The sequence below is a fragment of the Ylistrum balloti genome, unplaced genomic scaffold, assembly GCF_031769215.1.
Source record: "Ylistrum balloti isolate Yb309-2 unplaced genomic scaffold, AGI_CSIRO_Ybal_v1 Utg370754, whole genome shotgun sequence".
NCBI lineage: Eukaryota > Metazoa > Mollusca > Bivalvia > Pectinida > Pectinidae > Ylistrum > Ylistrum balloti.
In genome coordinates this window covers 191,093-205,261 of record NW_026782443.1, presented here as the reverse complement: position 1 = coordinate 205,261, position 14,169 = coordinate 191,093, and the positions used below count along the sequence as shown (strand labels likewise).

At 34.7% G+C, this 14,169-nt stretch overlaps 1 protein-coding gene across 1 annotated transcript; it reads left to right on the top strand.

Annotated features, from left to right (window-relative positions):
• Positions 1-602: 602 nt before the first annotated feature.
• Positions 603-13,089, top strand: LOC132558065 (histone acetyltransferase KAT7-like). The gene is made up of 13 exons (XM_060222589.1): positions 603-748; positions 2,193-2,319; positions 4,836-5,231; positions 5,843-5,925; positions 6,668-6,754; positions 7,106-7,312; positions 7,867-8,064; positions 8,399-8,488; positions 8,769-8,909; positions 10,015-10,108; positions 10,588-10,734; positions 11,680-11,786; positions 12,177-13,089. The coding sequence occupies exons 1-13, from the start codon at positions 734-736 to the stop codon at positions 12,288-12,290; spliced, it is 1,806 nt and encodes a 601-aa protein (XP_060078572.1). The 5' UTR covers positions 603-733; the 3' UTR covers positions 12,291-13,089.
• The last annotated feature ends 1,080 nt before the right edge of the window (positions 13,090-14,169 follow it).

Sequence of the window (14,169 nt, the reverse complement as noted above, 5' to 3'; positions counted from 1 at the left end):
CCTCTATGGATGGAAGCAGCTTGTTTATGTAGAGTATTATACCTCGTCCAATATCATTATTAATGTTCTTATGGAACATAGTATAGCTATTGTTTACCTCGATAGAGAATTCCTGGGCTTCATATTTAGAGATCTTGTATTTTACTTTACTTCTGTAATTCCAATAATATCTGGATTCATATTGTTCACTCTTAGAGTTAATTCAGATATCTTGTTTTTTAATTGGTCTGCGTTAGTGTACACTTTTCTGGCACAAGGGGTGGGGCGTACTTTTTGACAGTAAATTCTCCCGATGATTGTGACAGCCTTTTTCGTTTAGCCTCTTCCCAAATTTTCCTCTCTATGGTCCCCGTCGTGCTATGTCAAGTAGGAGAAATTTGAGTTGGGTATAGTTAGATATATAAGTCTAGATACTAACTGAAATAATGGGTGACCACAAAAAGTAACATGAGAAAAGTCATTGCTGATTCTATTTAGGTCCCTGGTATAATGTGTTAGTGTTGTGCTACCACGAGAGACAGTCACAACGAGTTACTTCCCTTGTAGGAAATAGATGCAGATGTTTTTCCAACAGGTGGCGGTGTTACCGGAACAAGATCGGCGCGAAAAGAATCTTGGCGAAAATGAATGAAAACCGAAGAAAACAACCGTAGTTTTTGACGATTACAAAGCAGTTATGCATCCATGATCCCTGACCAATCATCTGCGACAACGGGAAGAACTTTCACTCAGAATGCCTAGGCGAAAAGTTCGTAAAAAACCCGCTTAAAAGTGTTCGATAGCCGTCTATTTTGTTCAAAATGAACGTTAAATTTGCAGATCGGGGTTATTATTGTTGACATCGTTGTATGCCTTGATTAATGTTCGAATATGAGAATTTAACTTCGAGAAAGAGAACCCGCATTTCTGAAAGGTGGTTCATTTGATATTGTTGTATGTTTGATCAAAGTACCGAAGCATTTTCGCGGTTTGCTCAATAAGAAACAGTTGGAACATCCTCATAAACAGTTATTTGCCACAGGTGCTTGAAGTTAGAGTTAGATATTGCTTTTATGTAAACTACATAGCCTCTAATGCTATTTACATTAATTTTGAATGTTAATAGAGGCTATTGCATAACGATAGATGCTATGTAATACATATGTTAATAATTTCTAACCCATAGCACATGTGTTATTTACCACAATTCAAATTCTTAAAATGTCACACTACTGTAATTTCTGAAAAAGAATATCTGTATTTCAGTTGACACCTGAATTTTTAATGTTTCCTCAAGATTTCCCATGAACATCTGTCACAAAAACTATTTATATTGCCTGTAATTTCATGCTTTGTTACAATCTAAAGAGACATAATGGTAAAACATAACTAGAAATTGAACCCCAAGTAATGTCTAGATGCAATTTCAATTTTCATAGTCCATCCCGAATTTCCAGGTTTTAAAACCCATTATGTTCAATAAATCTCTCTAATTATAATGTTTTAATATATATAGTACAGTATACTGCATAACAAATGCTGAAACAAGATAGATTGGCAAGTCTTAAGTAATTTGCATTGACAACAGTGATAAAGAATGAATACAGTTTGCTGTAAAATGTAGTTTTCCAAAGAATCAAGCATGCAGTTTATAACAACTACACCTTAGTATATTAAGTCTTTAAAAATCTGTGATTTCTTAAAATATTGCAAAAAAAAAAAATTTCATTGGAGTTTTCTTTGCTAATTTCCTTAAAGATTTAATTGAAGGATAGCAAAGGTAATATAATAAAATGCTGTTTAATAAAAAAAATGTTAAAGGTATGTGATGAACAAAATCTGAGAATCATATCCATTTTATATGAGATTTATGAAACTCACTTCATGTTCATTTTACCACACCAGTGGTTTTTAAAAATTCTGAGACTTCTTTCATCAGAATCATCTGAAATGAAATTCTGGTTAGCACCACCATGTAAGCATAAATTCCATGTGACATGTTGAAAACAGTATGTGACTTCTATACTGGCTGTAGAATTATCAAGTACAATACTTTTCAGAAGATTCAAGAAAAAGTTATTTCTCATCAGTGGGATATTTTCAGTCCTTTAAAAGAAAAAAAACTGTTGACTTATTGAAGTCAATCTATATAGGATCTACTGATAACAACTTTTTTTGTCAAATCACTACTGGTTTCTTACCTTGCCTTACAGCGGCCTAGGGAAGCTGTGTCTTCTGAGGAAAGTGACCATGAGCATGACCAAACTTCAGCAGAAAGTGATGGCGATAGCTCACATTCAGAAACCATTGCACCAAGAGTTACTAGACGCTCGGCAGCAGGTAGTATAATGATACTTGATCTGTAGGTCTAACCCTTGAATTATAATAATGATGAAATGTTGCATAATTTTGTCTATACTTTCCTTTTTTATTTTAAAAGAGTTACCTCCCTTTTCATTAGTTGCTTGCTTTTAAACACCTCACTGACCACTGAAATCTTTTTGAAAGAAACAATTTTTTAAGATCATAATAAGTGAATTTGAATATGCTTATTTGTGAAAGGTTATCTTGTCATTGCTTTGTTTTTCCTCTCTTTGAAACTTAGTGTGATTTTTTCATCTCGTAATATTTCTATATTTTTCCATGGGACAGACTCATACCGAACAGTTATGCAATTTTCTTGTTATAAGACTACACATCCTTGATACTCCAGGGGTTATATTCTTACCATTGCTCCCTGCACCTCTCAAGCAAGCCATCGCAAAATTGAAGGCACAAGTGAAGTAATTTGATTGGTCTAAAATGGATCCCAGAAGAAAAAAATGTGACCAATCACTGACTGATGCACTCCTGCAAAGATAACAAAGAAGCAACATCCAATTTGTTATCTTGTCCACAAATTGCCACACATGAAACCTTCAGTTCTGCCATGTTCCAGGGGTGCAGAGAGCAATAGTGAGCATAACACCAGGTGTATCAAGGAAGATGACTACATTTCTACACTTCTAATTCAAAGTCAAATTTTATTAGGTCATCTGACCCGAAGGGTCCGATGACCTATAGTCATCATGCTTTGTCCGTCGTCGTGCGCCGTGCGCCGTCCGTAAACTTTTCATTCAAACGACTTCTTCTCAAATACTAGAAGGTCTAGGGGGCTAATACTTGGCACAGAGGATACTGGCATGGAGCTCTACCAAGTTTGTTCAAATGAATGACCTTGACCCGCTTTAAAGGTCACAGGGGTCAAATATGTTAAAATCTTTAAACAACTTCTTCTCATTAACCAAAAGGCTCAGAGTGTAGATATTGGGCCTGTGACATGCTGGGATGAAGGACTACCAAGTTTGTTCAAATGAATGACCTTGACCCACTTTAAAGGTCACAGGGGTCAAATATGTTAAAATCTTTAAACAACTTCTTCTCAATAACCAAAAGGCTCAGATTGCTGATATTGTGCCTGTGGCATGCTGGGATGAAGGGCTATCAAGTTTGTTTAAATGAATGACCTTGAACAACTTTCAAGGTCACAGGGGTCAAATATGTCAAAATATTTAAATAACTTCTTCTCAAATACTAGAATGCCTAGGGGGCTAATACTTGGCCCATAGCATGCTGGCATGGAGCCCTACAAAGTTTGTTCAAATGAATGACCTTGGCCCACTTTCAAGGTCACAGGGGTCAAATATGTTAAAATATACAAAGGACTTCATCTCAATAAGCAAAAGTCTATGAGTGCCGATATTGGGTCTGTAGCATGCTGGGAGGAAAGGCTACCAAGCTTATTTAAATGAATGACCTTGAACAACTTTCAAGGTCGCAGGGGTCAAATATGTCAAAATCTTTAAATAACTTCTTCTCAAATACTAGAAGGCCTAGGGGGTTAATACTTGGCCCATAGCATGCTGGCATGGAGCCCTACAAAGTTTGTTCAAATGAATGACCTTGGCCCACTTTAAAGGTCACAGGGGTCAAATATGTTAAAATCTTTAAACAACTTCTTCTCAATAACCAAAAGGCTCAGATTGCTGATATTGTGCCTGTGGCATGCTGGGATGAAGGGCTATCAAGTTTGTTTAAATGAATGACCTTGAACAACTTTCAAGGTCACAGGGGTCAAATATGTCAAAATCTTTAAATAACTTCTTCTCAAATACTAGAAGGCCTAGGGGGCTAATACTTGGCCCATAGCATGCTGGCATGGAGCCCTACAAAGTTTGTTCAAATGAATGACCTTGGCCCACTTTCAAGGTCACAGGGGTCAAATATGTTAAAATATACAAAGGACTTCATCTCAATAAGCAAAAGTCTATGAGTGCCGATATTGGGTCTGTAGCATGCTGGGAGGAAAGGCTACCAAGTTTATTCAAATGAATGACCTCAACCCACTTTCAAGGTCACAGGGGTCAAATATGTTAAAATATACAAACGACTTCTTCTCAACAAGCAAAAGTCCATGAGTGCTGATATTGGGCCTGTAAGATGCTTGGAGGAGAGGCTTCCAAGTTTGTTCAAATGAATGACCTCAACCACTTTCTAGGTTTGGCTTGCTTTTTGTCAGATGACCGTTAAGGCCCATGGGCCTCTTGTTTAATTTGTTATATGTATTGCTGTTTGATTTATAAGAATCACATTGTCATTACCAAATACATATCATTGATTCTCAATAACGATGTGAGTGATAGCTGTAAAAACTGTCAGAACATAATGCATATTTTAAAAAAAATGATATTTTTGGGGTGGGGGAAGGAAACAATAAAAACATCACTTCCTGTTTTCTGAAGTTTTTGTTGAATATTCCAATATTCCATAATACTCAAGTCTGATGTCTATAACATATTTTTATTTTATTATTTAAGGTCTTGTTTCTTCCATTGGTATATCCTCGCCTGCAAGGAAAAGAAGAAAAATAGAAACGAGGACATCAGAATCTGCATCAGAATGTGAGAAAGAAACATCAAATGTTACACAAAATAAAACCTTACGCAAGAGTATAGACAATAAACAACCAACAAACAAGTCTGGTTCAAAAGACAAAACACCATCATCACAAGGGAAGGGTAAACAACAGTCTGCCAAAGCTAAGAATGCCAGTCAGGCAAAACTGAATGAAAAAACTGTATCTAAAAGAAAGACTGTTGAAACAACAGCAGAAAATGGGTTTATGTCCATTTGGACAGAAAAACGACCAACCCCTTCAATGGATTACAATGAAAGTAACGCAAAGTGTCCACTCCCAGGCTGTGATTCTAAAGGTAAGTGTTGAATTCAGATAAATAAAGGATATTTAATGGTTTCCATATTAAACAGAAAACCATTAAAGTTTCTTTTAATTGTGTTTTTTAAAGGAAAAAAATGAATAGAACAGGAGTGACTAGTCTGATGTTCTTTTTACTAGCCCAATACTTAAAACTTGAATTTTGCCTCCTGCAATAATACTCCATCTGTGTAAAGTGTCTGGCATTTCAATTGTCATAAAAATCTCAATAAATACTGTAGATCGCTTCTGTACAATGATAAGTCTGATGTATTAGTCCAGGACAAAGGCATCATGCAAAGTCATTTATGCTAGTTTCATGGATATAAGCATTTATGGAAAACATCCATAAGATCAATGGCTATATTTACAAAATCAGATTGTAGTAACATTAACCAAGCTTAAAGTGAATTTAAAGTAACTCATGTGGGAGATAGGACATGTGTAGCAAAAAGTACATGGTCAGAGAATCAATATTTGACTTCACATTTTCTTTAAGTCATATCTGCTGTGAGTATCCCATTGCTAGGCATGAAATAAAAATGATATTCCTACATCCAATGTATGGTTCTGGGTCTTTTTGAGATGAATTTGATGTTTTCACTTCAGGACACTTGACAGGCAGACATGACCGTCACAGAACGCTTGCTTCCTGCCCCTTATATCACAACACATCTGCTGAAGACTGCAAGGTAGTAACAGTTGTACAATATTTTTGTCCCACTAAAGATCTACATCTTCATATTAGGCCAAAAATTATACCTATATTTATGGTTTCTGCTTGAAAAAAAAAAAACTAGGGTTGGTCAATAGGAATTTTTTTTCAAACTTCTTGAGTACTGCATATTGATTAAAGCAGGGGAGGGAGGCACAATGTCCCTCTGTCAGTGAAGATCAGTGAAATACGTCCAGGTAAGGCCAGGGATATTATTAGTATACAGGGTTACTAAAAATCATAAAAATGAAATTCCAAGAGTGTAAACAACCTACTCTGCGAATAAAACCTGCATTGGAGAGGATTGGACTGTGCTGTCATCACTCTGGGAATTGTTAGTTTATACTCATGCTGCATGTGTGTATTATGAGATGATGCTGTGAATATCACAGTCTAGAATCAAGACTCAAGATATACCGGTATGTATTTGATATAAGTTGACAGCTTCACAAATATTTTTTTTTTCACCAGCCATTATAACAAACAGAATACTGTCTCTGATACTTTTGATAGTCTGGTGATAACAATGTTTGACATCAGTCTTTTGACTCGTCAAGTGTCTTAAAAGAATTTGCCTTTGAGTACTGGTACTTCTGGGGATCACCAGCAAACAGAACCATAAACACTGATGGTGATAGATATAGAGACTATTATCTTGCAAAGTTATTTTGTCAGAAATCAATTGAATAAAGCAGTACTATGAAATTTATTTTTAACAGAGAAGGTTAGAAGATAGACACAAGGAACAAACAGAGAGGGAAAAAGTTGTTGCTACACTACACGACAAACGAGATCTACGTAAACAGGTAAATATCAAAGTTGTAACTTGCATTGTTGTAATTTTAAATGTTGGATAAATGAAGGCAGGTAAATAGGCAGCAAGTATATATGATTAAAATATGTTTGTTTAAGTTTGTTAGTCTTTGATTATTATGACATGACCTAGTTAAACATTTTGTGATTCACTCAGGTACAGTCAGATGTTTGATAGTCTTTAATTATTATGACATGACCTAGTTATTATGACATGACGTAGTTAAACATTTTGTGATTGACCCAGGTACAGTCAGATGTTTGATAGTCTTTTATTATTATGACATGACCTAGTTATTATGACATGACCTAGTTATACATGTACGATTTTGTGATTGACTCAGATACAGTCAGATGACCAGAAAGAAAAGTCAGAGAATGTAAGAAAGTTGAGAAAGAATTTGCCTGAGGTGACAGAGGAAGATAAGAAAAAGCATCGGAATCATAGGGAGAAATATGAGAAGGGACGGGAACCACTACTCAATGGTCTTGCTTCAAACTACGACCTGAAACTCTTTCGGGAAGCACAGGCTCGTGCATGTGAAGTGCTGGTAAGAATTATCAAAAACTTGTTAAAAAAACAGTTAAGTTTCTGCCAGTACAAGGTTGCATATTATGACATGCAATTTGACAAAAAAAATAATTTGAGTGATGTTTTACAAATCAACAGGCTGTTATAGTTTGGTTTTTGATCAAAGGAGCCAGCATCCAGGTCTCTTGATTATTGCACCCAGGGTGACAGCTGTCAGGACTTCAGTTTGACACTGGGTGTTTGTACTAAAATGGACACTTCTTTTGAAAATTTGAATTGAAAGCTAATTGGGAAAGTAAAAATCAGAAATTGAAGTATTACAGTAGTGGTAAAGTTAGTGTCACTTAAGTTTACCATTTTGATTTCACAAATTCAATTAGATACAAGAAGAAAAATGGAAAAAGTTGACCCCAGGTCTCCAAAATAAGTCCTTCTTTCAATGGTTTGGTTTCCTGCTTATTACTGGTTAGAAAATGATCAGTTTAGTTCTGAAGGTGGTACCCCTGAACAAAACTTGGGAAATGTTTCAATTGAATAGCCTGTAGTTATACTATAAACTTTGACTTGTAACAGGAGCATGAGATCACACAGCACTACACACGAAGTGACCTGCAGGAGTATAGAATTAAAAAGCTGGAGATAGGACGATTTGAGATGACCACATGGTATTCCAGTCCCTACCCTGAAGAGTATGCTCGCTTGCCAAAAATATATCTTTGTGAATTCTGTCTCAAATACATGAAGACTGCCACTATCCTTCGTCGTCACATGGTAATGTAATTTCCTAACTTAAATTTCAGCATTAAGATATAACCACTCTTCATCAAAACATGTAAAGCCTAAGGAACCAGTTTGATAAAAGCTTCAGAAGATAACACTGAATTCAAGATTTGTTTATAGTGTAACATTTTGATGAAGAATGAATTGATAATGGTTTTTAATGTGTAGTGCAATAAAACCTGAGGACACTTACTAAAAAGGTTTTATGAAGTATTTTCATGATGTTGGTCATAAAGAATATATTTGTTGGTCTAATTTAATATATAACAACTAACCTAAAAATGTTAAGCAATAACAAACTTCAATTTGTTTCCCTGTACTATAGGCTAAGTGTGTGTGGCGTCACCCACCTGGAGACGAGATTTACAGGAAAAACAGCATCTCGGTCTTCGAGGTGGATGGAAAACGTAACAAGGTTTGTTGTACCAAAACTGTATGATAACTGTTAGTATCAAAACAAAACAAACCATGCAAGATATTTTTGCTGGGTATTTTCATCTTCTGGCTTCTGTCTTAAATTGACTAAAGCAAAAAATATCCTGCTAGGATGCCTGGATTAACAAGGAACTATATTCATTTAAGGAAAAATATTGTGGACTGAAATTTAAAATTTTGTATTGATACACTAGCTATACAATTTCCTTGGTTGTAGTTGTTGTAGTTATATTGACAAATCTGACGGTACTTTGTTACAGGTGTATTGTCAGAATCTTTGTTTGCTGGCCAAGCTATTTCTGGATCACAAGACGCTGTACTTTGATGTAGAGCCTTTCCTCTTCTATGTGATGACAGAGAATGATACACATGGCTGTCACATAGTGGGCTACTTCTCCAAGGTAAGAGACCATTAAGAATATTGAAAATCTACTTATGTTGTGTTCTACTTATTTTTGTAGAGTTTAGGAAAGCATTGAATCTACAAAAAAAAATTTTTAACTTTAAAAGCTAAAATTGATGGTTCCAGAAATATAATTAGGGAAAATGCTATTACCTAAATAGGCAAAACATTTTCGCGATTTTAGAAAAATGCAAATCTAGTTTGTCATGATTATAAGTAAGTTACAGTATTCCAGTAGGCAGCTGCACTCAATTCCAAGACCAAATCTGTTATTTACCCTGGTGGTTCTTTTAGCCCATCATCATCAGATGCCATCTTGGATTTGACTTTGCAAGTTTGTTATCGCTATTTGTTGAGAAGTGCTCAATAGAATTTTCTTAAATTTGATATGTAGGTTCCTCTTGGTCCCTTGTGGAAATCTGATTTAGGAACTGATCAGAGAAACAAAATGGCCAACAGACGGACATCTTAGATTTTGACTTGAAATTTTGTTAATACTATTTCTTAAGAAGTACTAAATAGATATCTCAAATTTCATTCATACCTTCCCTTTTATCTCTCCTTGTGCTTGTTTGATTTTGGTACTGATCAGAAGAAACACAATGGCTTCCAGGCAGCCATTTTGGATTTGGCAGGTAAATGAATTGATTTTGACATGTAAAACTCTCTAAGTCACTTGGTTATACATTAGTTTCCAAGTCCCTTGGTGATGAATTAATTTTGATATGTAGAACTCTCTAGGTCACTTGGTAGTAAATTAGTTTCAGAGTCACTTGGTGATAAATTAATTTTGATATGTAGAAGTTTCAGAATCATTTTTGGTGGTAAGAAATTGATTTCAGCATTTAGAAGTTTCCTAGATGCATGGTGATAATTGATTTGGACATGTCCAAGTCTCCAGGTCACTTGGAAGTAGTCACTAGGTAATAAATTGATTTGGACAGGTTGAAGTCTCCAGGTCACTTGGTAGTAGTCACTAGGTAATAAATTGATTTGGACATGTCCAAGTCTCCAGGTCACTTGGTAGTAGTCACTAGGTAATAAATTGATTTGGACAACTTGAAATCTCATAGTCATTTGATTTCAATTGTTTTCAATTTCAGGAGAAGAATTCGTTCCTTAATTACAATGTTTCATGTATCCTTACTCTGCCCCAATACATGAGACAAGGTTATGGCAAGATGCTGATTGACTTCAGTAAGTAGTGGTGTTAAGTATCATCTGAAATGTTCAATATAGACATAATGTTTTGCTTGAACTGAGAGTCTTTAAAACATGTCACTGTTTACATTTGAATCCCAGACCATGGAAACATTTTTAAAAAATGATGTGTTGTTGATTTAAAGCATTTTTGTAGGTGTTTTAAGTATATGACAATTTTGGCTTTTCATTCTCTAAAATCACCCTTGTGGACATTTTCTATAGAAAAAGCAAACACTTGATAGATTACAAAATATTTTACTTTTTTCAGACAATTGCATTATATCAGGAAAGGTGTATATCGCAATTGCCAATGATCTGAGATCACTTACATTCTTTCTCAAATATTAGATTTTAGTGCTCACCAGTCGATGTGTAATGTTTAGAAGTCACACTGCACTAATTTCAATGAAAAAAATTGTATTGAAAGTATAGAAACTTTGATAGTATGGTTTGTATTGAATGATTGTTGCCAGGTTACTTGTTGAGTCGGAATGAGAACAAGATTGGATCACCAGAGCGACCTCTGTCTGACCTTGGACTCATCAGTTATAGAAGCTACTGGAAAGACACCTTACTAAACTATCTCCACAAATACAAAGGTGCTGAAATCTGCATCAAAGGTAAGCAAACATTATTTGTGATATCTCAATAATTTAAGACCTTTTATCAATAATCAAAGTATCCTTTTAATGTGTCATCTTCAGTCAGATTGATACAGGACCATTGTGTAATTATTTACATTAAAGACCTCTTTACTTGTCAGACATTAATACTTTATATGTTTCTTATAGAAAGTAATTGCTTTAAAGTATTATTTATCAGCAGTTGAATTCAAACCAATACTTGTTTTTTGTGCAATAGATTTAGTCCATAACTTATTCATTTAAAGATGTTATCTCTATCAAGCTCCTTTTTATCCCACTATCCATCATAAAGTAGTGGCTATTCTAATTTCCCAGTATCTGACCATCCTTACACACTTTTGTTATTGCTAATTCTTGAGAAGCACTGAATGGATCATTTTAAAATTTTATCTGTACATTTCTCTTTGTTCTTAGTCCATTTAGGGACTGATCAGAAACACAAAATGGCCAATAGGAGGCTTTCTTAGATTTCAAAGTTTTAGTTTGTTGTCACTTTTTTCATGTAGGTTCCTCTTGATCCCTTATTGTGCAAAGTCAATTTTAGGACTGCATGAAAAAACAAAATGGCCGACTGGCAGCTTTCTTGATTTTTGATAGTCATAGTTTGTTATCACTATTTCTGCTCAAGCAAAGGATGGATCTTTCTTAAATATTTTTAACATGTCAGTTATCCCTTTGTGCCTAGATGTACACTGCCAATTTTGGAATTGATCAAACAACATGGCTGACAGGTGGCCATCTTTGATTTTGTCTATGAAGTTTTGTTTATCACTATTCCTTTGGAAGTACTAGATGTCATATTTCATAAGTAAGTTTCCCTTAGTTCCTCATTGTGCTATTTTGATATTGGGACTGATTAGAAAAACAGGACTGCTATATCCCACAGTATGTGCTATTTATAGCTTTTAATACTTTCTTTAGATGTTAGTCAGGAAACGGGGATTAATGCCAATGATATCGTCAGTACATTACAAGCTCTTGGCATGCTGAAGTATTGGAAAGGAAAGCACTTGGTCCTTAAAAGACAGGTAAGGAATCAGAGCAACTTGGCATTTTTTCAGTGTTTTCTCATTATCTCAATTTATCAGTAAATCATGTTTGCAGAAGGAAAATACTCATGTCAGTTTGTGATCTTTAATGAAACTTGAGGCTAGCATATGTAACATTTGTCTTTATGAAAACCTTAATGGGAAAGTTGATATTTTGTAATTTGGAACAAGATCTTTAATCACTTATCACAATAATTTTGTCATCATCAAAATAAGGCATCTACTTGAGAATAAAAGTTAAATTACATTTTGTATCATGAAAAGGATTTCAAAATTGTTTTCATTTTGTTTGTGTATATACTCTTCAGATCTACAATGCTTTATAACCTTGTTTCATCTATGGTAGTGCACTGTGTCTCTTTCTTACAGGACCTCATGGAAGAGTTTTTAGAGAAGAAATCCAAACACCTGAATGACCTACGAGCTGTAGACTCCTCTTGTCTTAAATGGACACCGCCCACAAAGAGAGTGACACAGGCATAATAATAGGATGTGATTTTCCTATAGAACATCATTAGTTAGATGTGTGTATCAGTATCACAGACAAAAGGAGTGATTCAATTCATTGCATTGTGTTGTAAATTACAGACAGTTATGGTTATTCACTGTTGATAAATAACAGGTAATCCTGTGTTAATTACAAACAAATTCATTTACAGACTATGATTGTGATTACAAACAATAGGAATTGTGATCTGACACATGGAGAATATGCATAAAATTCTCAGTTTATGGAACTAGCATTGGATGTGTTATTTTAAAACAATGACGTACTCATGAATTATTCCTAAACTTCATGTACTGTAGTTTGTTGCATCCATACGACTGTAGGTTCTGACAAACTTAATTATCAACACTTGTGGTTAGTGTTGCAGATTTTATATTATGGGGAAAGTGATGAGTATTGTAGTGTTAGACGATATTTACATGAAAGTTATTGTAAACGATTGATGTATGAATGGTATTTTATTACAAGATATGTATGTAATTGCAAATCTAGAACTTCTCATGGTACCAGCTACACCTGTCTGTAGGCTTGAGACTGTATAATGTTTTGTTTTCTTGCAAAAAGACGGTTTGTAGTGTAGGTAAACATTTACTGGTATATTTGTTGTATATTTATGAGTTTTATCAGGACGAGTGGGAACATAGGGAAGGGAGTGGGAATATAGTGCAACCACCAAGTAGAATGATCAACATCTGCATGTTTAATTTTTATCCCGTCTTCATTTTTGTCCGATAACAAATCTTATTGTAAAAATAAATTTTTGTATTGTGATAATTTGATTTGTATTTTTTTTTTCATTTCAGTCGGTACTCACTGATGATTTATCAGTAATTCTTCATGTCTACATTCTGACTTCAACACTTATATGTGGTACTAATGAACTTGTGTTTTGTGGAGGTTTTAATATCTTTGTGTTAAGCTTAGAAAATACAGAATTTTTTTATATTGTCTGTTGTATGAAATATAAACACAGTGAACTAATTTTCCAGCTGACAGAGTTGGTATGTGTTACAAACAGTGAAAAGCCAAGCATAATCCTGATCTTTTACGGCTTTAACATCATGACAACAGTCAGGTCAAATGAGGGCTGATATGATCACATTCTGACAAATTCATTCTTCATCGTATGTTGGTTCTTTAAACACTGTTGACAGTATTACAAAGGATATATTTAACAATACTTATTATGTCAAGGTGCTGTGTAAGGTTAGGACCAAAGATAAATCTGCAAAAGCCTTACTGACAATTTTGTCTCTTCATTGTAATAAAATCATTTGGGGCTCACCTCGACTATTTAGAGAGCACTAGGATCAGTGAGATCTTCAAGTTCATATTACAACACTTTTGTTTTTGTTGTTTTAACTATTCCCAAGGTGAATATTTATTTCTTCTTTACAAGATTGTCCAGACATGTGAAAAGTGATCTGATTTACTTCTACCAATTACTTAATGAATCTACCAGTAATTATCAGAAATTTTGTTGTCGTGTCTAATACTATGTAAACAGCCAGCTTCATTTTGAGGCAGCTGTGACCTATTAGTGTCCTTGTAGCTGGTGGCTACCTCACTGAACAACATACAGGAGTCCAGTTGCATTTCATTCAAGGCAATTTAGGTATAGAATCTTGACCCAAAGTCACAATTAATGACAGCACAGAACAGTAGTGTATTTAGGGTCCTGAGCGTTCTGTAGTAATGTGACTTTCATTGCCTTGAACCATGGAACTGTAACCAAACATGGCCAAACCACTTGAGCACGGTCTAACTCATACAATATGTTGGTCATGTATTCTTAATAATTTCACCTCTGACTCTGACGTAACAAATCCACTTTAGTAATTTAATTCATGAAAT

Coding starts and splice junctions, on each gene's coding strand:
- LOC132558065 (XM_060222589.1), top strand. Junction 5,926..6,667: donor CATCTGCTGAAGACTGCAAG/GTAGTAACAGTT, acceptor TATTTTTAACAG/AGAAGGTTAGAAGATAGACA. Junction 10,109..10,587: donor CAAGATGCTGATTGACTTCA/GTAAGTAGTGGT, acceptor GATTGTTGCCAG/GTTACTTGTTGAGTCGGAAT.